Here is a 26,901-nt window from a genome sequence, read left to right as displayed (position 1 = left end):
ATCTGGCTGCAGCAGATGTTTCTACATCTTCTACAGTATGGTGCCACTTTGACTCTTCTATAAATCAGAGATAAAGTTTGATTTTTGATTTATGCTTTCACAATCCTTTCCAATCGAAGTGAAAGAGCATTCGGTTACCAAGATATGAGTAAATCTACTTAATTCGGCTGTTTATTTAAAGTATTGTTACGTTTTTACTTTTGTCAGGGAGCCGGGGGAGAGAGAGACGAGGAATATGAATAAATAATATGAGGATATCAAGCAAATGTGGACGGATAACGGTCGTCCCATTATATGTTCGGTTAGTGCACGTTGGGGTGGTCCTCAGACCCGCAGAATGTTTGCAAGTGTGTGTGTGTGTGTGTGTTGGGAGGAATACAGTAACTACTTATAAAACTCCCTCTTGAGTATAATAGGTGTGGGGGGGACGAGAGGACAGTTTTCCTGTGGGTGTCTTTTCCTTTGTACCACGACAATGTTGCTTGTCTTTAGTTCCAACAGCTTTAGCACTATGTTCTACAAGCACAACACGCCTCCACATCTGCTCGACTGAGCCGCTCCTCCTGTTTACTGAGTATGCCAATTAAGTGTACAGTCGCTAGCTTGCGACACTCCGGGGGGGGGGGGGGGGCTCCGATGTAGTGGCCCGATGCTGATTCCAACACAATAGTCGTTTGTGGTTAAATGGTGTGAAAAGCACAAGTGTTGGCTGTAACACCCTCTAACTCATAAACTGCAGAGTGTACACCCAATCAGCGAAGCACAGCACCATTGGGGGGCAGCAAAGTCAAAGCCAGCCAGCCAGCCGCTGTGGACACCAGCTCGTTGTTTGACGTGTTGGGAGATGAAACCGGGTGGGAGCAGACACGAAGCACCTTTAATATCATCAAGTCATTTTACATTTAAATAAATGCTCAGATGTAACTGTAAAGCCCGTAGAAGGTGGGCCGCTATCTGGAGCTGCGATGTGTATGATCTCCCCCCTGGTTTGTCAGGGAACCCTCCCCCATGCTGCCGGGGGAGGTTCGGAGTCTTGTCCATTTTTCACATGGCCGAACACTGAAGGCTTGATTTCCTCTAAGTGTTCTCTCGCTTTCTATCCCTCTCTCGTTCTCTTGCTTTATACGTGTGTGTGTGTGTGTGTGTGTGTGTGTGTGTGTGTGTGTGTCGGAAAACCAACCGGGAAGACAAGGACGAGCTTGCGTGCGAGTGTGGGTCAGAGAGCAGGAGAAAGAGAGAGGATGAAACGAGACACAGAGAGCAGCAGATTCCCTCCCTCCTCTGCATGGCAAACCACAATGAGAGGCAGCGTTTACGTAACCCACCACAGCTCTTAAGCACACACATAATTACAAATGGGGATTAGGGAGCAACGGAATAATGTTGGAAGCAGCGAAAAAACTGAAACCAGCAGATTGTATTAAAGTGCAGGAGGGTCGGTCTTTCTTCCGGGTAGACATTGTCAAACTAATGTCTGTCTCTCCATCCTCCTCCCTCCCTCTCCATCTCTGTCCAGAACTACATCATTCCTTTCTGAATGTGAATCTGTGGAGCAGAGTGCCGTCAGGCAGGACTGGCATTCTGTTCCAGCAGAGGAGGACAACTGTCAGCTCACCCTGAGTCGTTCTTCTGGTGCCTGAAGCCGGAAACACCATCTTTAATGGCAGGCAACTCAAATCTCCTCTGTGGGAGACCAGAGAAGAAGACATTTCCTCTGCTGCTGGCATCCATGAAAATAAAATTTCAATCTATATGACCACAAATCTCAAAGGACCTTCTCTTTGCTAAACCAACATCTCAGCAAACGGAGAGAGAAACAATAAGAGGAGAGTCAAACCCGGATGAATTCTTTTCAAAACAAGATAGCGTCTGTAGGCAAACCCCAGAAGTGAGCTCAGAAATCACGTGAAACTCTTAATAACGCAGAAGATAACACACTAGTTGTTCTACTTGATTCCACAAGGACTCAAGACCAGAGAGCAGTTAGGTGTTAATACACTAATAGAATAAAGCAAAGGTGGGTAGCAAATAGAAGGACCCTCGTTGTACTTGTTGGAACAGAAAATTGAAATCTTCTACCCTCGGCTGCAAAACAGGTTAACACACGCAGACACACACAATTACATCCCTTATTAGGTGTGTGTGCAGCAATGTTTTGCAAGCTAAAGACTATTTACTTCAATCCCCCCACTACAATATCTATATATGAGAGCAAGGTTAAAGCACTCAGAGTGGTTGAAAGAATAAAAGCTCTATACAAATAACCATGTTCAATATAATAGTAGTCATTGCTAAAATAGCTCAGTGAGCAAAGGCTATGTGATAATGTTGCGGCCAATTAAATTGCATGTTACTGACAAACCGAGAATACAAAGTGAGCATCGGATGTGTTGACAAAACACCACATGTAGTTTATGATGCGGCGCACACACACGCTGAATGGATACATGGAGTGTCACTGTCTCGCAGGTCACTGAAAATTGCTCGACATATTGTCACACTAAAATGAGTATGATGTTATGGTGCAGCTGCTGCCGAAGCTTCAAATCCACCACCTGCAGTGTGCCACAGAGGCACCGAGGAGGTACCATGAGCCACATGAAGTCAGTCACTACATGCACAGCCAGGGAGCCTGCAATGTCCGTGTGCATTCAATGCTCCGAATACATTCTTCTTTATACATTCAAAAATCACATGTATATTTAACTTAATCCAATGCATAAATATCCCAATGCATATAATTATGATGTATGTTTAAAATGGATCATAGATATCTATATAGGTTTCACAGGTTGTCACAGGATGAAGCACATGAAATATTTCTGCCCTGTTCCTATAATGCCTCTAACCGTTGCACAACACAATGCACGATGATGTGTCAGGTAATTGAGTTATTTATAGACTGAATATGAATGAGAGACTTGCAGCACACACAGTCCCACCTGGTTGAACCGCTCAGGTTAATGCTGTGCTATTGGAATACCTTAAGGGTTAGCAGCACATAAGTATGTACCGTAGCTTTGTCCTTCCCATTGATGATTTTATTTGTCCTTTGAAAGGAAGACAAGTACATTTGCCACCACAGATGAATGGTAAATAATAAAAAGCACTGCATTTTTCGACACTCAAGCATAGTCCAAAAATAAATGGGGGATAGAATTATGGGTTTAAATATTATGTATGCAGAAAGTTGGCGACCATCAATGTGAGCCGATCTCTGCCCTGCCATTACTACCTAGAGCTATGTGGTACCTGTCACTGCCAACATGAACATTGAGCAGACAGTGCATGTGTGTGTGTGTGTGTGTGTGTGTGTGTGTGTGTTCTGGTGTTTCTGCCTTTGTGTGAGCCGCTCTGATTGATCGAGATTATTTAGGCAGAAACTTAATTAAAAAATATTTTTCTAAATGCTATAATCAGGAACATGACCTATTTGAAAAACCTAGTGATCTATAAGGAGTGTAAATTAATAAATGAAACTTATATATATTTACACTTTTAAATGAAATTGAATGAGGAAATTAATGAATAATTTGCAGTCGAAGCAGAGAAAACATGAAAAAAGGGAAAACAGCCTCATAATGAGCGTGTAATGAACGTCACTGCTGATCTTTGGTACACACACTTCACTGGATCAGACATCAGTGGATCCAGGGACAGTAAGAATACAGCACACATTAGACACAATCCACTCTCAGTGGTCCCCAGTGGATTGGTGTGTGTGTGTGTGTGTGTGTGTCGATGCAGCAGAGATTGAAAGATGAGACTCAATGGGAAGGTTCTTGTTGGACAAACACCCTTCATTACAGGCCAATTTACCGGACTAACTGGGCTACTTTACACGCTGAAAGCTGCCCTCCCACCCACACAGGTGGACCCACATGCGGTCATCAAACAGGGAGCTGGACTCGCTGGCCCTTTGAATGGATGAGGGCCTCTCAGCACCTCGGCCTCTCACCAGAGTCAGGCGACGACATCAAATGCAGCGCCCTGTGATCTTGAGCTATGTCACCTCCCACAAGTACAAATACCTCCTGCGTGATCTGTTGTACCTGCGTTCCTTTAACGTTTTCATGTAATGGGGTGTAACAATCAAAAGTGAATAAAGCCTTGAGCTGCCTCCCGGAGACGAGAGAGAGCAACCAGCCCATCTTCAAACATTATCATTTCCTAATGATTTCCGTTCTCTTTGCTTTTTGTGGAACTGACTGCAGGCTATTGGAGAGATAAATCATTTTACAGCACCACTTTTTTAAGTACTACTCCAAACTATACCTGCAGGCCTGATTCAACCCAATTAGACAAATCCCACACAGCTGGAGTGCTAAGTTCCAAAATAACCTTTGCACACATAACCAAATGATTCAAGCTCAGCAGCTGACAATAAAAAATGGGTCTAAGCAGTAGCCTCAAAGGATGTGAATACATGTGGCCTGTGTATTCCTGTGTTCCTGTTCCAGGAAGCTGCCCTATCCAAACCCAAACCACAGGCAGACAGGTGTCTTCCAGGGCTATGTTCCCCGTTCAGTCATTTGAATAGGTGTAAACATACACAGGGATCAGAACCAGGAGCATAGGTTGTTCAGAACAGAGCATGAAATGATATTCATTGCTTCTTCATATCATTTTTAGAGGGTGCACTTCCATAACACCCACACATGCGCACACACACACACACAGTGGCTGGCTCCTTGTTGGTGTGATGGTACGGCAGCACTGTGATCCCAGGTGCCGTGGTGTCTCATGGGCGCGGATGAAGAGGACATGCCAGGCACAGGGAGAACGTGGAAGAGAGAGGAGAAAGTTCAAGGAGGGAGATATCAAGACAGGAAGTGAAAAGGAGACACAGCGTTGGTGGGGAAACCTCTGATAAGTGACAGAAATGATGTGTAAACAAAACGTGGCCCAGATAGCAAGCAGAAAACAGAGCAGACAGCAGCGCTGTTTGTTACACGTCGCCTCTTAAGAGCTTTGATCTCCTCAAACTGAACCTAAAATATCTGTCAGCTTGGGTTTTCCTGCTGGTAATAGAGCAAGAAAACTGCCAGTTCTTTTAGCTCCCAGTGGAAATGAGAAATTACACAGAGCAACATACAAAGATACTAAAAAAAAGGGTTACAAAAGCACCATTTAGTGCAAAATCCTCTGAAACCACTTTCACGAGCCCTGGCTTCCTCAATGTGCAAAAATGATCTGTGGCACATGAGGAAGACGATTTGCATTTACACCGTTAATGCGGTGAAATGTGCGACAAGTAATGTCACAACATGTCTGACATTGTATTTATTCAAGAGTCCTTTATGAATAAACAATTCATACTTATACATAATAAAAAATGGAAAAACAAGAATGAATGCAATCATACAAAAGCACAAGCTATTTGCCTCTCCCGTGGATTCAACGCTTTATCTAGATTAAAGAAAAAGAAAAACAAGTTGTTTTAGTACCAATTATGTGTAAGTAGTGACTATGAAAACTCCGGCAGAGGTGCTAAAACGCACAAAATCACTGTATTGTATAAAAATGGTAGCAGGTCCGTCCAAATCACACACAGTTATAATATTTTAATTCCAGAAATATAAAATAAAAAACATGGAGACTGCAGTAGTTTCCCCAAAGTCAGCAGACGTTCAGTCTCTTATACATTTGTATGGCACAACCCTGAGACGACTGTACGTAATACACTTTGGGAGTTTTAGCTTCAAACGACAATGTTCATGTGACGGATGCGTATCAAGAAGGTCCATTTAAAGTAAAAGATGTGTTTTTGATAACTTAATTGTTTTGCATTAAATCGACATGGGATGTTTGCGGAAATTGATTTGATTGGCCGACCGAGAACATTTTCCACCAGCCACACTGCAGGAGAGGGAGAAAAAAAAAACGATTCTACCAGCATGACAAATACAATGCAATTGGTTCCAAAGTGTTGCAAATTCTGTTTGAGAAAAGAAAAGAAAAGAAAAACCCTTTGTTTGCAGCCCGACTTTTCAAATCAAAGCACTTCTTCATCTCAAGGGCGAAACGCTTTGGAAAGAGAAAATAATTAGCTTCAACAATATTCTGCTCTGAACTGGAACCTGAGTAATCATCTGAGAATGTAGACGCTAATGGAATCAGACTCATTTGTGGGTCCGTTACATCCAGACCTTGTGCTTCCTGAAGATGATGTTGTCTCCCTGGTTTAATCAGACGTGACCTCCCATTTGCAGATTGCAGCGCAGGGTCAAACAGTGCGGATTACGCCAGCTCAGCTCAGGAGACGTCCATTTAAGTGACGGCGGAAATAAAGCAGGTTTTTCCATGGTAACAGAAACGATAGTGAGGGCTGATTTGACTGCGGTGGAGAACAGTCTGCCTCGGGAAGTGTCCGGGGAATAAAAGATGAGATTCCGCCCCGGGGGTGTTCAGCCCCCGCTCTCAGAAAGAGAGAAAGAAAGCGACTTCACACTGACCAGCGATCCATGAGCTGGTTCAGGCCAGAACACACGATCACTACTGAGAAGATCAGGCCCAGAGGATGCTCCAGAAAAACTAATCTCTCACTCAAATCTTGCAGATAATACTGTGTAGTCTTCTCTCATTCTACTTGCATCAAAAGGAAATTATATTTTTTCATTATTGACAAACTGATCAATTCAGTATTAGTAAGCACATGTGCAGAGAACAATCCTACTTGGTTTGATATAGGAAAAGATGATGGTTTTGTTCAAATAAGTACACAGCAAAATCCTTTAAGTTGAGTTAATCTTCCAGTGCTGGATAAACGTGTTGAAGTGCAGAGTTGAAATCACACTGATTCAAAGATTCAAATCTTACAGAGTCAATTGTACGAAAGAGCTTGAGTCATCATCCAGTGTCAAGGTCAGATTCATTTGCAACACAGTAGAGTTAAATTAACACTTTGATAGGATTGAAATGTAACTGTACAGTGTCACACTTCTTGGTATCAGGCTTAACTCCATATAATATGGCGCAAGGATTGGTGACGGTGCACCAGGAACCACAGGGTTGTTGGGTTGAACCCAAGTGTCCCTGAGCGATAATCCTAACCCTGAATTGCTCTGTGGGCTAAAATGTAAACACAAGTTAAATTGTTAACACTTCGTTGAGTGTTGATTTAACACTGGGATTGGGACAAAATAAACACCAGCTTAGTGTGAAGCTGAATCTCAGAGTCAATTTAACTCTCTGAAATTTGCTGTGTGCATTTGATAAGCAAAATAAGCTAATTCCAAATCGGAGACGTTAGTTCAGTACCTAATTTTTAACAAAGATAAGGTCAAATAAGAGAACAGCCCGAGTACTTAAATAAATCCATCACAGCAAAATGCTGCTTACACGTTGATGCATCAGTACCAAATAATGTGTCATAATATGTCAGTCACAGAGACAAGTACCTGTGATTCTTTAAGTACAATATACTAATAGTAATTCATTTTGTACTGGTTTGTTATTTTACTTGTAATGTGAGTATTTTTACATTGTTGTACTGGTACTTAAGTAAAGGTAATTAGTAAAACATAACCATTAATGCTACATAGTATTTCCCATGACTTAAACATATATGATTATTAATTAATATTCTGAGTGAGGCATTTTATGACCCCATGACAGTGTAAAAACAATCTGACCAGGAAGGATTCAACCGTCAGTCCTGACAGCAGCAGACCCTTCAGGTCTCACTGAGTGAAGTAAAAGTCCAAGCCCCAGAGCTGAGGCCTTTTGGTGAGCGCACGATGCAGAGATAGGACCGTTCAAAGGTCTGTGTGGGAGGCATCGAGACACGCGTTGGATGGAGGGTTAGAGGGTCATACGACTACATCTTGGTATTGTGTGGAGAATCGGCCTGGTGTTAGAGTTTCCTAGGCAGAACACCACCATCTCGTCCCCTTTGAGCTGATATACAGCAATGCTGTCCTACTAGATTAAATAGACCAAACAGCAACTGTCCTGCTGACCAGCCTGCATGAGACAACAGCAGCTTCCCCATCGGGCTCCCATGTGCAGTACATCACATACATTCTACATGATTTCTATTATTCAAGGTACATTAAAATAACAGGAGGGACTTGTCTCAGTCTGTAATAGTCTCCAACACAGTGCTGATTCTTCTTTAATCATAAACACCATGTCATGCCACTGGCCTATAGTCACACCCTGCTGGTATGAACTACCTACGCCCCAGATACTCATTATTCCTTCCAAGTCTGTTTCTCTACACACCTCAAGTTCTTAGTAGAGTACTCAAAGCTCTGTGAAGAACGCCCCAAACACTATAGTGAAAAGCTGAACATCCACAGCTTGGAGTGTCCCTATCTCTCCGTTATCATCGAGACTTAATGCGACCAAGCTCTTGAGATTCAGACAAGAAGAGACCAATTCACCAACAGTATTTCAATTTCACCGTAGAATCTTCCCAGACACAGAAACAGCAAAGATGAGCAAACGTAAGCCAGCGAATGCATCCTCCTGAGGCTGCTCATCAGTCGTCCACCTTTGGCTGCGACCCGGCTGTCCCGTTCCTTCGGCTCCTTAGAATCTACTGCGTCTGCAGTGTCCTCATGAGGATGCACAAAGACACAGCTGAGACACAGCTACAGAGAGGGAAACGCGGAACAGGCTTCACTTTTCCAAAGCCACTTGGAGCAAAGGTGAAATTCATCTTTCAGCAAAGCTCCGATAATCGCCTGTGGGAAGATTCCCAAGTCACACATCGGTCTGTGTGCTGAAACTGAAGCATTGTGCACTTTGCCAGGAGTAGCTACTGTTAGCACACAGAGGCTGCCTCTGTCTTTTACCATCTTTAGGATGCCAGGAAAGATATTGCAACTTTGTAATAGCTGCTTCATTCAACATTCTTCAATATGCTGCATCTTACAACCTTCACACTTATTGATAGAAAGTGAAACGGCAATTTCCAAATGTATTTCTCAGCGCTGTCCTCTACTAACAAATGAAGAAGCTCTCTGCCAAACCCAATGAGATCCTAAAATGACCACGATAAGAGAGAAAAGACATACCTCTCTCACAGGTGCTGTCCCAGAAGCCCGTTCCAGTGCAGTCACAGACGAAGCGGTTCCAGCCCTCCTTGCATGCGCCGCTGTTCTTGCAGGGGTTGCTGTCGCACTGTTTTCCCGTCACCTTACTGCAGGAGGACTTGATGCCGGTCATGTTCTGGGACTGAGCTATCTGCCGGATGTCCTTGCTGCGTCCGTCGATGAACAGATCCCGGACGCAGCCGACGTAGCCGTAGTTCAGCATGGCGGTCCAGAGCTCCGTGGGCAGCACCAGGCCTGCCCTGCTGTCAGGCAGACCACCCAGATAGAGGTCCCCTTCCAGGTCCAAGATCTCATTTTCCCCACTGGCTGTGAATGGAGATCGGCGGCTGTTTACTGAGATGATGCCTAGGGAAAGAGAACGAGGAAAACATAATTAAATGCTAACATGTCATGTAAGGTACTCCTATAAAAAGACCGCTGGGGGAGTAAGATTAGGTGGCACTAATACAGTTATATTTTAAGATTCAGCAGAAAGGATTTTCTCAAACTAATTATGTTATGTTTTTTAGTCCGCTGCTCAGAAATTGCATACCCATGATGAAAGGGTTATCTCTGCAATCATAAGGTCTATTTGAATAATGTGATACTTATAATGAAGCGAAGACTTGTAAGCTTTAGTCCAGATGTGTGAATATCAATATACATATGTTGCATTTAAGACAAAATGAAGAGGGCACACTGCACAAATGAAAAAGTTTCAGGTTTGCATGAAATAAATGCACTTTCAGGAAGATTATCCCTTTGGAATTATAATATTATGGCTCCAAACCTCTATCAGCTCAAAGCAAACTATGTTAACATTCTCTCTGCAAAGAATCATTTTGATTTAGTGAAGGACACACTTTTAGAGACGCTTTTAGTACAGGCGGTTCAAGCGAGTCCCAAAATGGCCATTTGGGAACATTTTGGCAACCGCTTATCTGTTCTCGAAAGTGATTTCTGTTGTTCTTTGACTCTGGCACAAAGAGGGGTTAGCTGTATCTCTGCTGAATCTGCAGACTGTCTTCTATCAGTAGAGAGGTCATTTGTGTGTTTAATCCAAAGCTACGAATGTTGTGTAGCAACATTGGGCAATTTCTGTGAGTTATGATATTTGGTCATTCATTTGTTGAGTGCATGTAAATATGACGTGCATATACTTAGCGCCAGTTCTGCAGTTTCATTTGTAACATCATATTGTTTTGTGATTAGTTTGTATGTTTGACACCCCTGTGTTAGATTTATTTTCCAAACATTCAAACTCATTAGAGCCAGACTCTGCTAACACTACTACACTGAACTGATTTTACACCAGATATGTTATGAAATGTTTTATTTGATGATTTATTCCCCACTGAGAGCCAAACAAAGTAATACAAATATTATTTAACACATAATATATTATTTGGGGTTGGAGTGGCTCAGTGCAACAACCCTAGCTGTTCTTTAAGTCATGTCAAGACCAAATATGGATAAAAAGTTCACAAAAGAAAAGCGGATGGTTACATCATAAAGAGAACTATAATTATTGCAGGTGAGATATTTGAGACAAGATATTTTTATAGCAGAAGAATATAGCGCAGTGACAAAGTATGCTATTCACTGAGGAGCCTGCATTGTCCTTTATTCACTTCACTGACAGAGCAGAGAATCGCAGAGTAGCAGAAGGCTTCATGGTCGTAGACAGTTGTTGTGCTACGTCTAATTCATCCAGTGGGAAAACAGAGAGATTCAAGCAGGAGATATTTGTGGAGAATGGGTTTAATTATTTTGCAACTCTTATTAACATTTCACTCAAGCCCCGGGTGTGATTATACCTGGTGTTAACCATCCCTCAGTCTGGTATCCCTCTATATGTCTCATTCCTCTTTTTCCTTGTGAAAATCCTACTTTCTGCTCTGCTATCGCACAGGGGCTGTGCCGGTGATTAATCAAAGCGGCGAGCTCTGACACACGGCTAAATTGGCTGCTCTCGCCTGATATATAACACAGGCTGGAGCTCCGACTAACACACCCTGGTCCCTTGGAGGATCCAACCCTAATGCAGTGTCCCGGGGTTTTTGGAGCTCGAGGCATCAGACGTCACAAACCCTTTTCTCTAAAACAAACTTCTCATACTTTCTGCGTATTTGGGGTATGTTTTGAGGTAGAGGTCATAGAGATGGAATTAAGTGAGGGGAAACAGAGTCAGTAGCCACATAGAGAGAAGTGTGACTTCATCCCGGCTTTACATCATTGTTGAAATAATGATATTATGGAAGTTTACATCATCCTGTGGCTGTAATGCATGCACGTTAAGAGGGACAACTTCATGTAATTGAGAGAGAATCGGGTCATTTTTTTAAATAATAATTAATAATTATAATATAATAATAATTTCTTTTCTTCTATGGCCCGGTACCAAGTGGCCCAGCTGGGAATTAGAACAGTATTTAGGGGCCTCCAATAATATAAAAAGATCTGTGCAGCTGCACAATGGTGTTAAGGCAAAGTGCTAGCATTATTGTCTTAGCATAGATGCATTGCTTCGATTTAGCCTGTCAATCCTGGAACTTAAGACAGTTCTTGTCCAGTTTGAATCGAAGGTCATGCTGCTTAACATGGCTAACATGCTAAAAGTATTTGTTCTTTACATACTTTCCAAACTATAATTTTGTAGCTTTCCGTCTCTAAGGCCGGGAATGAAACCCCTTTGGGTTTGATGACTATACAATTAGCCATTGAAAGCAGCGTTTTGTCCTTGAGAAAAAAGAAAATGAGGAGATGTTTTTCTTATTTTTATATTTTAGACTTCCAGTTATCTGATATTCTAATTGATAAATGAATTGCTATGAGAACAAAGTTAAGGTTTTGTTGAGTCACCATACTCGTACTGCCTTCACTTAGAGCATCTAGCGTACAAGAGCGGACCTTATTTCTCTTTGTTAACGGCTTTGTCAGCTCAGTCTATGAATGTAAACACCGTCAAATGTCAGTGAGAAAGAGAAATGTCAAACAATGACACAACGAGAGCCCTCTGCACTCCCAGCGCATCAGGCTGGTCACAGTTTAGACCGTGGCCATGAACAGAAATGAACTTCATACTTAATCATTAATATTGTGTCACCAAAGTACTTATTTGTCAGTGAAGTTTCTGTGAAGACGACATAGAAATGAAAACATAAAACGGTAAGATTTCTCTTTCATGCCCATCCTTACCTGAGCGACCGTCCCTCTGGATGTCCACATGGTGCCAGACTCCGTCGTTGACCTTGGCCTGTGTGGCCTTGACCTTGATGGTGCCGGAGCCCATGTCCAGCAGCAGGTACAGCCCTCCATCCAGCAGCTCCACCGCAAAGAAGTCCACCTTGTTGTTCTTCTGGCCCTTTGGGTCCCGCCGGTCCTGGGGCTTGCCGTGGGTGAAGAGTATCAAGCCGTTGGGTTCAGAGGTGCGGAAATCAAACGAAATGGAACCCACGCGTTTGGTGTTCCACTTCGGCAAGGCCAGGTAGGAGGCTGGCGTCTCGAAGTTGATCGGGTCCAGGGTTGGGACGTTTTCACACTTAAAGACCACATCGCCTTGGAGTTTCATCTTGGGGTCCACGATGCGGGCGAGGCGAGACAGCTCTAGCCTGATATCGTTGTTCTTGTACACCACCTGGGAAAAGAATATAGTAATATAGTAACTATGTCATGTATGCACTGTAAATACATGACAGATGCTGACCTCAGTGGGATTTGTTTGGGATAAAAATAATATCTTCTTAGGCGTTTGTGGCTCAATTTGTTTTTCAACATCCATTTCTCCCAGATGAAAAGGAGATTGTATAGAAATGCATTACTGTATTTTCGGTAAAGATAACATCTGCCAAATGATACGTTTGATAAGTGGGGACTAAATTATCAGAGAGTAATTTCCTGCAATGTTTAAAAACAGTAGTCATCATGAACAAGGGGGTTTCTGTGGCCCTGTGAAAATAAACCCATTGTTGTAGCGACTCACCAACAGTAAATGTGCAGCCCCACATGACAGCAAAATACAACAAAACATCACAGAAAAGGGAAATACAATATTGTCAACTGGAATACCTTGAGGCAGAAAATATATGTTTATTTATTTTGTTTGCTTTCCGGAAAATAGGGCTGTGTGTGTGTGTGTGTGTGTGTGTGTGTGTGTGTGTGTGTGTGTGTGTGTGTGTGTGTGTGTGTGTGCGTGTGTGCCAAGGAAACAGCAACACTGTTAGAGGGAGCACAGCTGTCAGCAAACAGACTCTACTGCTGTGGGATTACCGATAATCCTGGAAGATTTGACAGTAAATCAACACAGGGGATCCGAGCACCGTGGAGGACTGACGAGAGACGGAGAGAGTGATAGAGTTATAGAGAGAGAGAGAGAGAGAGAGACGAGCTGGTGGGAATAAGGGCAGCAGAGGAGAAGGAAACTCCATGTCAGGCAGCAAATAGAGAGGAAAAGAGGGAGTGATTAAATGCTGTCAGCACAGAACGTGCCACTGGCCTTCAAAATATGCTTGTGTGTGTGTCTGCAGCGGTTAATGACCACACTTAATAGCCCGGAGAGGACACACAACAAAATCTTTAGCACACACACTGTGTCAAGCGAGGTAGATCTGTAGATTATTTTCTTGATGCATCAATTAATCATTTGTTCCGGCGCCATTGCTGACGTTGCAGCGTTGAAGTTAGTACACATGAAAGCATAGATGTTTGGGTTTATCATGGTCAGCAGTCGCCTCATCTGTGTCTCTAATTATTGTCAATCAGCACAGTTGAACAATTGAGCATTTCAATGCGCTTCTTTGAAATCATGAGACACATTTGCATGGGATTAAAAATAAAAAGGAGATTCCTCAGAAATGTTGCAGCTTCTTTTCCCACAATGCTAAGATGTAACCACCATTACGTTACAGACATCTCTTTTTTCAAGCCGAATAGCTTGAATTCAACCTAACCAAATATTACCCCAAAAGAGTCAGAGGGGATAATTTAAGTCTTTAAATGAGACTCATTTGGCCATGACGGCACGGCCACAACAAGTTAAAAGGCCCCATCTGTCGTCTCTGTCCTTCTCAGTAGAAAATAATACCTAGACCACTGCAGGTATTATTTTGGGACGAATTGTCTATGTGGCACAACACAAATTCTCCATCACAGCCACAACAGTCGGCTCTTATAGTCTGTTACGATGGCCCTCTCAGCAGCTGGACTCGGAGTAGCATGACTGACACCATAGCCTCCAGGTGTTCATTTCACCAACAACTATCACAACACACATTGCATGTGGCACATGACAGAGTGGATGCCATGAAGGTGATGACTGCTGAGAATGCCCACTGCCAAATTGTTTTAATTCCCAGCTGGATTGCTCCTGTACATGTGGTCCTTGATACAATCGTTCACTGAGCAGGACCACAACTCTGGAGATTCTGCCCCTCAGAACAATTAGCGTTTAGACAAAACCATCTAAAAAAAATGGAGATCAAGGGAACTCCTTGGTCGAACACCTGGAAGAGGTAAGTGATTTTACCATTCCACCACCATTTATACAAAACTATATCTAATAATGTCTTCATCAACAGACCCGACCATCATCATCTACACTAAAAGAACAATTTAATTTAACATTACATCCCCTCTGGAAGTAATGGAAGGGGTTTTCATTACAGTCATTCAGTTTGTTTACTCAAATCTATCTTAGTCTTCTTAGCAGAAAACCTTACAAAGTCTCCCAAGCCTTAGTAAAATGCTATTCTAGGACATCCTAATCTCACAATCAGACAGCTCCCAATCGGTGTGGGGATTATGATTTTGTCTGTTGTGCTGCAGGCGGATCAATACGTGAATCGAAATGATGCCATAAAGAGGAAGCGACTGCCACGTCTATATGTACCTCCTCTTTTTCTTTGTTATGGTGGTGCTTTGCTACGCTATCCTTCGGCCTATCAGCCGCCTTATGGGGCCCATTCATAATGCACGCACAGGGACTGGAACGACTCCATAAAGCTCAGATGGTGTATTGATTGGGCTCTGGTAAGGCTGAGGGGAGGGCAGGTGGTTGAAAGTGAGAAGTGCTCACAGACACAAACACACACACACACACACACACACAATCTCTCCCCTAATCTACCTCAGATGAGTGCCCAGCCACAGCTGCTGTCAGCTCATGATGTTAATGTGGAGGAGGGGTAATTCCACCGAAGAGGAGTGGAGAGACACACACAAAAAAGGGGCTCGTAAAACTTTTTAGGAGATCTGTATTTCAAAAGCACACAAACAGACAGAAAATGCATACATAGTATACTTCTGTAGTGCAGAGCAGTGGCTTTGTGGGGAAATATAATTCAAACTGGTGTGACAGCACTAAGGAAACGATTGAATATTCAGTGATAATTACTGGAAATGAATACGACTCTGGCAATCACATAACACCGACTGCAATGTGTAATAGTATTTAATTGTTCAGCTCCCCCGAATAAAAAAATAGATTTTCACAGCATGTGGCTTGCAGATGGTTCCGGTTTTATGTGTGAAGTTTTTTTTTAATATTTGTGGCTGACACCTCCATTTCAACCCATTATAATGGAGGTGTTGGAATTCGGGTTGTGTTGCTGTTTTAGAGTTAACGTGGTAGGCTCCTATGTAGCCCGGACCAAGTCCGCTATGATGGCGTAGTGATTGGTGTTCGCCATCCAAACTGTTTAAGAGCGTTTACAACAGCGATTTCTGATGATGTTTTGTGTGATTCCTGCGGTATGGAGGTATTTTTGGAGTTAACACATTAATTCATTGCCAGCGGGTGTTCAGGTGGCCAACGTGCTCGCACTTGGCCAACCTAAAAACCTTTAAACCGCACACACTCCTCTCTTGGTGCCTCTCTGGTCTCTCGTTGTTATTGCTGATCTTCAGTATATCAAAGCAAAACCTTCGTTGATCACTGTCCACACACTTGGCTTTCAGGAAAAAAATATATAGGGCTTGATACCCTTGATTTAGGCAATTCTCAAAATGTGAAGGGTTTTTTGTGTTACATTAATTAATTTCCTCACCAGTAAATCCAGGGGATTTTTTTTCAGTCATCATAGGCGTAACTGTGCCCTCCAGATTGCGGTGTAGAATTTAAAAAGAACTTTTAGCATATGTAGTTTTGTAATATAAAGCCAAGAAGCAGAAGTCAGTGTAAATCATTCATCTAAAGGTTTTCCATAAAACCTAAAGCTCAAGGCATTTCATTAAAGTGTTTTTACCCATCTATTACTTTGGTCCTCTAACGGGACATTACAAAAGTGAGATTATTAAAACGGACAGAGTGACATTTGCATTTGCATTGGAGGGGAAAGCAAAGCTTTGCCTGAACACACTAGTGACTAACACAAACCTGATGATGACATAGTCCCTCTCAAATGCCAAATGTTGGTCTCTCGCCCTTTCTCCTCTTCCTCTCACTTACTCATCATTCTCTTGATCTCCGTCCATTTCAGTAATTCTTCTTTTTCTATCTCCCACCCGTGGACATTGACCCCAACTGCACATGTCCGCTCCTACATTCTGTAGCTGCTCTTTTTTCCGATCCTCTTACCTTCTACCCTCTTATACTTCTCTGCTTGTTACTCATCGCCGTCCTCCCCCATGCACACCCCCCCTTCCTCTCTCAGCAGAGACGACAGCCCATACCCCAGCCAGTCTGACACAATGTGCCACTGCGTGGCTCCAGTGGTGCCCTGGGTGCCCAGGGACACCGGTGGGAGGGGCTGGACGGCGTGAGTGGCGGAGGTGGGGGGGGCTGACCAGAGAATGAACGGATGCCCACTGGCCCTTTGTCACGTGACGCGCTGCAGCCCACATGGCAGAACATGCGCGTAGGCAGGACATAACATGCCATTTAGCCTTCGGGGGTGTTTGAGTGCAGTGGAGACTGAGAGAGAGAGCGGGGTCAGGATGGCAGCACGAGGCATCGCTTTTGTTGTCAGAGAGAAAAGGGAAGGGAGGCATTGTCTCGCTGCAGCAACCCACGGATCAGCCTTTTGCTCAGCTTGAACCGATGCACTTTTTAAATCTCAGATAAAACAAGAGGCCAATGTGCACCAACATTTCTGCTCCCATTTGGAGCGTTCAAGCCAGACATGACAAAACACACAGACAGAAACAATGAGACACTCTGAGCAACGGCCCTAACACAACTGAATCATGCCCTCGTTAGCCGGCGATTTCAAATCCAAAGGATGAGATGGAGGGTGCTGGAAGAAATGAATATGGTGTGAGAGAGCAAGAGAGAGGCAATGATGCATTGGAAGGACATAAAGGTGAAAGAATAGATAGATCCAATGCTTAGAAGCGCATTTCAAGCTGAGCTTCAAGCAACAGAAAAGAGATATTGCGAAAGAATAGAAGTGTTGGGAAAGAGATCCCAAAGCCGGCCGTGAGCCGTTTGCATGGTCACAGGCAGCAGCTGGCACCATGTCTGCTTAAAGGAGCAAGGTGTGATGAAGCGTCAAAGGTCGCACAATACTACCACTACCCGACCACATCGTGGATCACCTCCATGATTCGGTCCACCAAACACTCTCTCAAGTCACTTCAAAATGAGTCATACTTTTTGGGATAATATTTAAAGAACACGGCCCGCGGTGAAAACCACAAGGAAGGCTGGGTCATAGAAATGTATGCGTTGTGTTTGTGTCTATGACCGAAAAAGGGCCGCCGCCTCAGTTTGAACATAAAACATTGCGACTTATCTCATGCCAAACGTTGCTGTGTCTGTGTCTGTGTGTCACCTTAAAACCAAATGATGTGATGGAAGCTAACTGGACTAAATGAAAGGTCTCTTACAGGGGTGGGACACTGAGGTTGGCAGCTCTTCACAAGGTTGTGATGGAGGGGAAAACATCCAGGAGGAGAGTGGCAAAGAGCCAGTCGGGTGACATGTATGGTGACACAGATGTATGTAACTATTATTTAATCAATTAGGTTTATTCTTCTGCTATTAGAGCCTTGTGGATTGTGTGTGCATCCCACATTTTTGGGTAGTGGTTAGAAGTTAAAGCTAATGTAAAGTGTTCAAGCACTCAATGTAATAGGAGGCATTCCTTTGGTTGATGTCTGGTCCAATAGACACGCCCACTCGTACCCTCATGATTGAAGGAAGACTTCGAGCAGAGAACCTGCTCTCGTTGAGTCACAGTCACAATCCCAGAGCGATGCCAATCCATTTCTCTAAATCAGTCAGATAAAAACCCTGAGTATGAGAACATAATGTGAGCGTTCCATCAAAGCATTGTTTAGCTTCTAAACAAAGACACATTTGCATCAAAATAAAAGCATTACTCCACTCTGGAGGCTGCTGCTAAGCTGCAGAAATCAATTCACACTGTTTTACAGCTCGGAGGAGTCACCGGTCCTCTCTTTATCATCACGATCACTAATGGTGAGAAAAAAGTAACCGGGCATTTAGTAGATCTTATTTTTCTCTGATCAAAAGCTCAGAGGGCCAGCCAATCCATCAGACATATCCCTAAAGAACAAGGCCTTTTCACCATGAGCAAATACCTCTCTCAGATTGTGGCCCATTGAGAGGTGCTTTCAAGCTAATACTGCAAATTACATGCGACATATGCAATTTGGGGTAATTTTCCCACACACAAACCGCAGCAAGTCTTATGTATTACAATAAGCCAGGGCCTATTGACTGTGTGATACTTCCTCTGCAAACTCAACAGCTATAATTGATAATGCAATGTTATTTTAATATCTTTTCCCTTCAGATGGAGATTTATATATTTTTGTCCCATAACTAAATCAGTGAAGTGAATGCTAAAGGGGTCTTGTGTGCGCTTTCATGCATGACAACAAAGGTCCAGTGCAGATACAATTTGGGGAACGACCACGGCACATGCTGCACTTCTCTACGTACTCATCCGAGTCGTCTTACCTCTCGCAGGCAGCCCATGAAATTGTTGCTGACTGGAGATCCAGGCAGGTCAGCGGTGCTGGGGCTCCCACCCACGTAGAAGAAATCATCTGAGCCCAGCATGGTGTAGTCTTCCTGGGTGTAGCCAGTGGTGGTGAGGATCCCATCAACGGAGATAGTCACCTGTTGAGGGGCAACACATAGCCGAAGCCAAGCAATTACACTCTGGGACTCGATGCCATGCTGCGCTTATAACACACCTCCTTCCTTGGTCTGCATTGGAAATGAGTTCTTCGACCTTGTCTTGACCTCACTGTAGGTTGCTTCTAAAGAATCCTTTGGTACCTTGTTGCGTTTGTTTTGGACCAGACAGCGTTTGGATTTTGTCAATGGAATCTTTGCCATAGGATTCACAGGACAGGTAAAGAAAATATAGCAGAGGCATATTTTCTTTATCTTTGATGGGGTAAGAGAATGGATCATAGGTTTGGTTCTGAATCTTTAGGTTGGGGGAGGGTTAGTACAATGTTCAAACCAAGGACAAATTGATCGCACTTGTCTTAGGTATCAGGATTTATTTGGTAATTGCAGACACACACATATACGGCACGCACTCATGTCAGCACACACACACACACACACACACACATGCGCAAAATGTCCACACACACCCTTACATTCTGTCACACCCATTTTCACACCATCCGTCTCACATTCTCCCCTCTCTTGCAGACATCTACGTATATATATAGATATATATCTACACACGTGCAAAACAAAGGGAGAATTTACACACCACATCAATAAGCAAACCACGGTCATCACTGTCGGAACGCAAATCAACCACATTTAATTGGACATGTACGGGATTAAGTGGATCAATGGTGCCATTCACAGCTTGACCAGGCTGCACGGGTGCGGAGGCTCATGCACAATCAGGACCCATATTCAAAGCCACTTTTAAAACAGCTGATACTAGCTGATCAGGTTTAGCTCAGGTGTCAGTCGCAGGACCAGACTGATAATCTTACATCAGTATGTTTATTCTTAGAAATGTTTTGCGTATGGGCCGGGGAATTAGGGTAAACTAGACTAGCCACAACACACCAACACTACTTTCACCAGCATGCTACAAACACACACACAGGGGGGGTAGTGAGGGGAGAAGCGGACAGGTGGGACGTGAGCGAATTAGAGTGTTAGTGGTTATTTTGGGGTGGCAGGGGTGAGGTTATATGAGTTTGGGAGGTGAGAGGGATATGAGGTGTGGGCATGCCATGCGCCATAGTGAGTTGGAAACAACTGTCAGAGCTCCCGCAATGAAGGTTAAGGGTTCCCATTTTTTGGTCTCCTTTAGGGCTCGGTGTCGAGGTCACCATCTTTGGAATTGTGGAAAGCTTCTGTCAGTTCTGGACGACAGTCCTCACAAAAAATGGGGACTTTTTGTATATAAAAAATAAAAAAAAGAATAAAAAGTAAGTTGCCTTGACAAAGGCAAGTAGTTTGATTTTAGTTGTTGTAAATCTGCAGTTATGTGGAAAAAAACAGAGAAAAACGTAAAAGCCAAAGTGAAAAAAAAGATGTGGGATTGTGGGGTAAAGAAGGAGGTTGTTGGCGGGTCAGGGAGGAAATTGAGAAGAAGCGAAGAAAGAATTGCCTGGTAATACAAACCCATCTCCTCATTTTTTGATAAGAGTGTCTAGGATGGAACTCAAAGAGAACGAATAAAAGAAGAGAGGGGGAGGGGACACACGGCAAACCCAAAAAAAAGACAATAAGAATGATATCTACCAGACAATGTAGTTTGTTTACCATAGCGTGTCCAATGCCTGATTGCTTTCCAGAAAAAGGGGAAGAAAGGAAATCAAAAGAATAGTAAACAAAAATGGTTGTTAATAAGGATGGACAAAAAACAAAACCAAAAAAAACAACGATGAAGAATTAGGATGTTAGTTAGTACATTAGTTGGTTAGATATTTGTTAGTAGAAATAAATTACTTTTTTCATGGATGAGTTAGTGTTTGGGTGAAAAAAACACTACAAGATCAATCGGAGATGTGGCTCTAGTAATAAAGAGTCAGCTCGCCATTAAGGGTACATTTTCTACAGCAACAGAGGTACGCTAACTAAGTCAGGGACAACTTAAACTCCAACAGAACATGTTGTGTTTTTTTCACCCGTAGTCTAGCAAAGACTATCAAAGAGCAAGAAAAATGATAGTGGTAGAAAAGACAGAAGGAAAGCAGGCCAAACGCCCCTGCTGCTTAGCTTCTAACCTACTAAACTGTGTTATCCTGTTGGGATTCTCCCCTACACATGTTTGCTAACCTGTGGGGCAAAAGCTTACAGTCAGCAAAGGTCAGGAAATCAGCACTTACTTGTTGTGCTGCTCTGAGAGCAACACTAAATGCTGTCTCACCTTGCAGACAAACTAAAAGGTCAACCAAGACAATAAACAAGTGCCAGCCCTACCTCCATACAGCACAGGCTCTCATTAGTCTGCACTCTCTCCCTGCAGCTTCCAGCAGACAGCTCCCATTCATACTAGCTAAAACTCTCTGCAATACGCACTCATTCTAAATTGCATTAAGAAAATGCTGAACAATGTCCGTCATAAGACAAATCCCGCTCATCTACAACTGATGCACATATTCAATGGAAATTTGTATCTATGAAAAGCACTGTGATCATCCGAGCTATAAATACTGCATTAATGGAGGGCTCAAAGGCAAACACTCTCGCCCGACTTTAAAAGGAAAGTCTATATTCTCCCTGTGAATTTAAAAAACGTTTCTGAGAGCCCAGAGATAGTGACAGCGCCTGATGGAAGTGTCGGCTTAGGGGAGAGTGAAGCTAAATAAAATGATCTGATTACTTTAATTTCAGGACACAGGGATCTCAAGTTCAATAAGCCGATAAACTGGATGCAGGAAAATACCTAGAGGAACGGAACCTTGACTTAGCTATCAGTCAAATGACAATATATTAACATAAACACAAGTTGAACAATGATTTAAAATGAAAAAGAATTCATGGAATTGTAAAGACAACCCGAAAGCAGAATAAGATCTTTCTCACTAATGTAGCTCAACTGTGGCAATGAAATGGCAACCAATCAGAAAACGGTGACATTGATAACGCCGGCTCGCTCTCAAAAGCTCCTGGAAGCAGGTCATCCAAAGTGAAAAAAAGGGCACCTCTCTCCAAACTCCGTCCATCGCCGCTACCCGCGATTACCTGTCTCAGGTTGCGCGTCACTTTGATGTCGTGCCAGGCGTTGTCGTTGAACTTTCCGTTCACTGGCTCCACGATGGCCTCAAAGGCCCCGGAGCCCAGATTGATGACGAGGGAGACGGCCCCGTCTTTCAGCGCTAGGTTGACGTAGTCTGCGGATTTGCCCGTGTGCAGCAGGAGGCCGTTGCGCTGCCAGGTCTTGAAGGACAGCGTGATCTCGTCGCTGCTGCTCTGAATGGGGTTCTGCGACAGGTCGTAGCAGAAGTACTCCGAGCCCCGGAAGGTGGCCACGTTCTCCTCCCTCGCTGAAACCACAGTAGAAGAAATGTTAGATTAACCACATGAGGAATACCAATTCAAATGTTAAGGGAGTCATTTTCACATTCATTAACGCATAATTAAACCAGTTCATCCAGCCATGAAGGAACCTCACTGGATGCTGCAGAGAAGGTGACAACAAGCACAAACAAAAAGCACTGCTCACCATAACCACAGTTTTGATAATCCCAATGAGGAAATCCGTTACGCATACGGCCTCCAGACAGACAGATTACTTATGATGGAAAACTATTCCCTGCTAATGGTGCGCATGAATCAAACTTGGCCTGATCTTACAGTTTTACTCCACAAAGTGACTTTCTGAGCTCATTTTTGAGACCAACAAAGAGAGTAAGGTGAGACAGCAGAAAGACTAAGAGAACAAAATGAAATTGCTGGTCCTCGGAGAAGGTGAAGACCTCCACAAGAGAGAAGAAGTAGATGAGAGGAGAAGTCAACGAGCCTAGTTCAAGCTGTTAGAGACAAGGTCATGCTCACAGTCAACCTTTATTACAGCCTGTGTTAAATAAGCTGTAGCTCCATCGACTCAAGGGTAGAGGCAAGGCAACACCTTTAACAAATTGCAACCTTCAGAAAAAGCCCTGCCAACATACCAAGCTAACTAACCATCATGGCAGTTAATAACAGAAATATTTCACATTTTTCAGCATGACATTTCATTTCCTCTGCGTCCTGAATTTTTTTTTGGGCGCTCACAAGTCGTGAAAATGAAAGGAGAAAAAGCAGGAGAGATAGACGGCATATGGGCTGCACATTTGTGGTTTGGGTTCAGGCTCTATGTAAACATCAGGGAGCAGCGAATATACAGAAAGAGGGCAAAACGGTAAGTGGAGTGCTGCTGAAGGATGATGAGCTGCCGATTCCTGGGCAAACTCTCCCCTCGGCATCAGCGTTTTGTCGCTGTGCAACACAGAGACAAGAGGAAACAGCATGGGAGGCAACAAAAGCCCGGTGAAAGCCCTCATCCATGTGCCAGGGGAATAAAGAGAAACCCATTATTACCACTGGGACACAGCCACACAGAGAGACGCAATAAATATAGCATTCATATTGCCTTTTTTCTACTTTATTTTAGTTCTAATTAGAAAATGCTTAGTTAATTCTAAGGCAGCGAACATCTTAAAAATGATTCACATGCTGAGCTTCACTAGTCAGCATATAGGTGTCCGGTTTAATGTTGGCTTTTCGTTTACCGGAGCACTTAGTTTACCAGATACAATCATCACCGATAAGGGAGTATAGGGATTATGTGCTTAAGTGCAGCAGGCTTTCACATAATCACTCGCAACTCTATCTTGTATCCAACCAGACAGGGTGACCCTGTGCGGGAGGAAAGAGGGCCATATAAGATCTGGCCCTGCTCGGACCACTGCCCAGCCTAAGCAAGGTGGACTGGGTGAGATCAGATCCGGTCAGGCCACGCACCACTAGATCAGACGAATGTGTTCACATGTTGCAGTCTGGTTTCTATAATTATTTCCCCTTTCTGTAGATAAAGAAAGATTTGATCACTTTAAAGATTGAGCAGTCGCTATATTACCACCTTTCCCTTGTAGAAAATACAACCCCCAGCTTCTCCACTTCCCCATCAACATCTCTACTAAATGACTATACTGGAATAAAAGACTCTCAGCCCATAGTGTGTTTGAGTCTTTCTATTTGTATTCATTAAAACCATTTATACACCAAGTAGTCTTCGAGCCGTGGAAGACTTTCAATAAAACATTGTTGCTATGAATAATAGAGAGCAAATTGCTATAATGTAATACTTGTGAATCTCAGCGATATTAAACCTGAGGTAAGTGCATACCAATCCATAAAAGGTAGAGGAAATGCATTGCCTGTTGAGACATGTTCTGTATAGATCAGTGGCTTTCTAATCGATCAAAGAGTAGGGTCATTTTCGCTTATTTTCACCAGCGTCATCATTATTCTATTTACATGCTGCTTGCCTTGTTCACTGGGGGCCAGGTTTTCGATTTCAAAATCCACTGGAAGCAATTTCTTCCTTCATTATCATCTGCCATTCCTCTCTGCTTCCCTTCGCCAAACACACCCATGCTGCTGCCTGAGATGGCCCCCGAGTCTGATCCCAAGGGCATCGGAGACGAGAGCGCTGCAACCTCACAGAGCTCCGGTCCTCAACCTTCAACCTCCCCGAGATGAGCACAGGATGCCCCACTGTCCCTCATCACTGTGGGAGGCCAGATGCTTAAGGCGCGGGAAGGGAAATCAGTCCAGTTAAATGACAGGATTAAAGACAAGAGGCAGTGTGATTTTAGTGATACAAACAACAACTTAAGCTGAAGATGCTAGAGCTGTATGACGGCAAAGCCAATAAGCTCAGTGCAGACAGACCTTAGCTCGGCCTCTCAAACTAACACTGGTCACAAGGAGACTTTTTTGTGAACTCAATTCATGCTGACATCCAACACATCAACTGCACATTTGCACTATATTTGAAGGTAAACAAGCCTGAAGTTCCAGACCTAAACATAGAAAGCTAACTTCTGCTTTTAGCTCTTGTGGTCTGCGGAAAACACTCCAGAGCCAAAGTCATTCAAGGTCGTGGTGTCATCCCACACAAGGCATTTAACAGAATCTGAACAGCCATGCATCCTCTCACCCTCACTCTCTACAGCTGTGTGTCATATCTCCTTTTGCTAAATTGGCATCATTTGCTCATAAAGGTTCAGATAGCCTGGCGCAGCCCAACAAGAGCAATGTGCTTCACTGGTTCCTGACACGAGGCCAAATATAACCATGCAGCTCTGCACCTTAGAGCTCAATGGGGAGCGATCACATGTCGAGAAATTTGGGAGCTAAACGGCTGATGTGTCTCTTTAAAGGAAGGCAACACTTTCAGACAGGCATATATACACGCATATATGTGTGCATCTCTTTATATATAGATATAAAGATATATTACATTTTACAATTAATTAATCAAGATTAATCACAAATAAGTTTATTTTTCTTCTAAAGTCTAAATCATATAAATTAGCAAATAATCTCTTTAGAAACTGTGTATTTCAGAAACTTGTTTAATTATATTTTGACACATAACTACGCAAATTAGATCATCTCCAAGGCAGAAATCCACCAGGTGATACATCTTGATCTAGCAACTCTTAGGCAAACCGGAAGTAAAAGATTATTATTATCGCATTAATCTTGGCCACATTTATCACATATATATTGTAAAAATGTGTGTTGTATTCATGACAACTCTCTTGATGGCACATCACATATCCAAGAAGTTGAAGTGCATTGTCCCCCTGACACTTCTTTTCTCATCTTGTGTTTCCTGGCAGAGCACCAGCGGACAACCTGTCTGAGAGTGTCTTTTACGTCTGCCAGCACAGACAATGAAGGAAGGAGTGACAAATAGAGAAACTAAAGAGATAGATAAACACAAGTGACACATAGGAAGCCAGAGTCTTGAACAATAGGAAGCCAGAGATAGAAGCAGAGGCTGTGAGGGAAAAAGAGAGACAGAGAGGAAGCAGGAGAGTGGCATAGGGACGGAGGAAGAGACAGAGGTACTTCCAAAAAACAAGGTGTGACAGTGGCTCATGACTCCAGCTCCTGATGAACCCTATTACTGCAACTCTTAGCCCACCGAGCCCCCACCATCTCCCCAAACATGACATTCAGCACTTATAATACATGCTCATAATATTGCAATATTTGCAAAATACATGGATAAAGTAAACCCTTCGGAGCGTCAACTTCTGGTAATACACTGCTGCAGAGAGGAATGAGGCGTATTGAGCCAAATCCAGGCCAAAGGTTTTAAACATTTGAAAAACTGAAAGTTTTGGTAATAAACATTGAAAATACAACAATGTATTCAAAATAAAAATAGGTGCACGATATGTAATTTTTGGGTGAATATACTTTTTCCATTCTTTTTTGAAATTTGCGTATTATATTTTTGGGTTGCAGATTTTATTTTTATTCAAATCTTATATTTAAGTTTCAGATCTTTTTTTCCCTCCACATTCAGACTCTTTGTCCTAATTTGGAGTAGGTCACGCAGCCTTAACTGAGGGGGGCGTGTAATTGTGAGTAACAGCTTAAACACTGAACGCAGCGTTGCTTCTGTGCAATGCCGTGAAATGTTGCCAAGATATTCACAGATACTCATACTCCGTACATATTCATAAACTATGAGCAAAGCATGGATTTGGTGATTGCACTCCTATTACTGATAGTGGACTTTGAAGGAGACATATCCTGCTTATTTTAAGACTCATAGTTGTATTTAGGGTTTGCACCTTAATAAGTAAGATGCTTTGATGTTAAAAAGCATATCAACACTCACCACGTGTGGGTGTGGTTCATAAAAGAAACTGTGCCTTTCCATCTTGAGATAGACAAGAA

General features: G+C 43.1%; 1 protein-coding gene across 15 annotated transcripts in view; it reads right to left on the bottom strand.

The window, feature by feature from the left end:
* Positions 1–26,901, bottom strand: part of LOC119195130 (neurexin-3b) — a 219,594-nt gene that overhangs the window by 134,901 nt on the left and 57,792 nt on the right. For 10 of the 15 annotated variants that reach the window (XR_005114197.2, XR_009942809.1, XR_009942810.1 and 7 more), the window contains 5 exons: positions 22,180–22,481; positions 20,755–20,778; positions 18,964–19,125; positions 12,240–12,678; positions 9,024–9,407 (listed from right to left, as the gene is read on the bottom strand). Coding sequence is in view for 12 of the 15 variants with exons in the window: in XM_037449811.2 (XP_037305708.2) it covers positions 9,024–9,407; positions 12,240–12,678; positions 18,964–19,125; positions 20,755–20,778; positions 22,180–22,481 (1,311 nt within the window). In the remaining 3 variants the exon portion in view is untranslated. The remainder of the gene's footprint in view (positions 1–9,023; positions 9,408–12,239; positions 12,679–18,963; positions 19,126–20,754; positions 20,779–22,179; positions 22,482–26,901) is intronic. The other 5 variants (XM_037449813.2, XM_062559589.1, XM_062559590.1 and 2 more) reach the window with 1 other exon arrangement.

Source organism: Pungitius pungitius, chromosome 20 (assembly GCF_949316345.1).
Source record: "Pungitius pungitius chromosome 20, fPunPun2.1, whole genome shotgun sequence".
In the NCBI taxonomy this organism is placed as follows: domain Eukaryota; kingdom Metazoa; phylum Chordata; class Actinopteri; order Perciformes; family Gasterosteidae; genus Pungitius; species Pungitius pungitius.
Note: the sequence above shows the minus strand (reverse complement) of the source record. Positions and strands in the feature narration are given on the sequence as shown.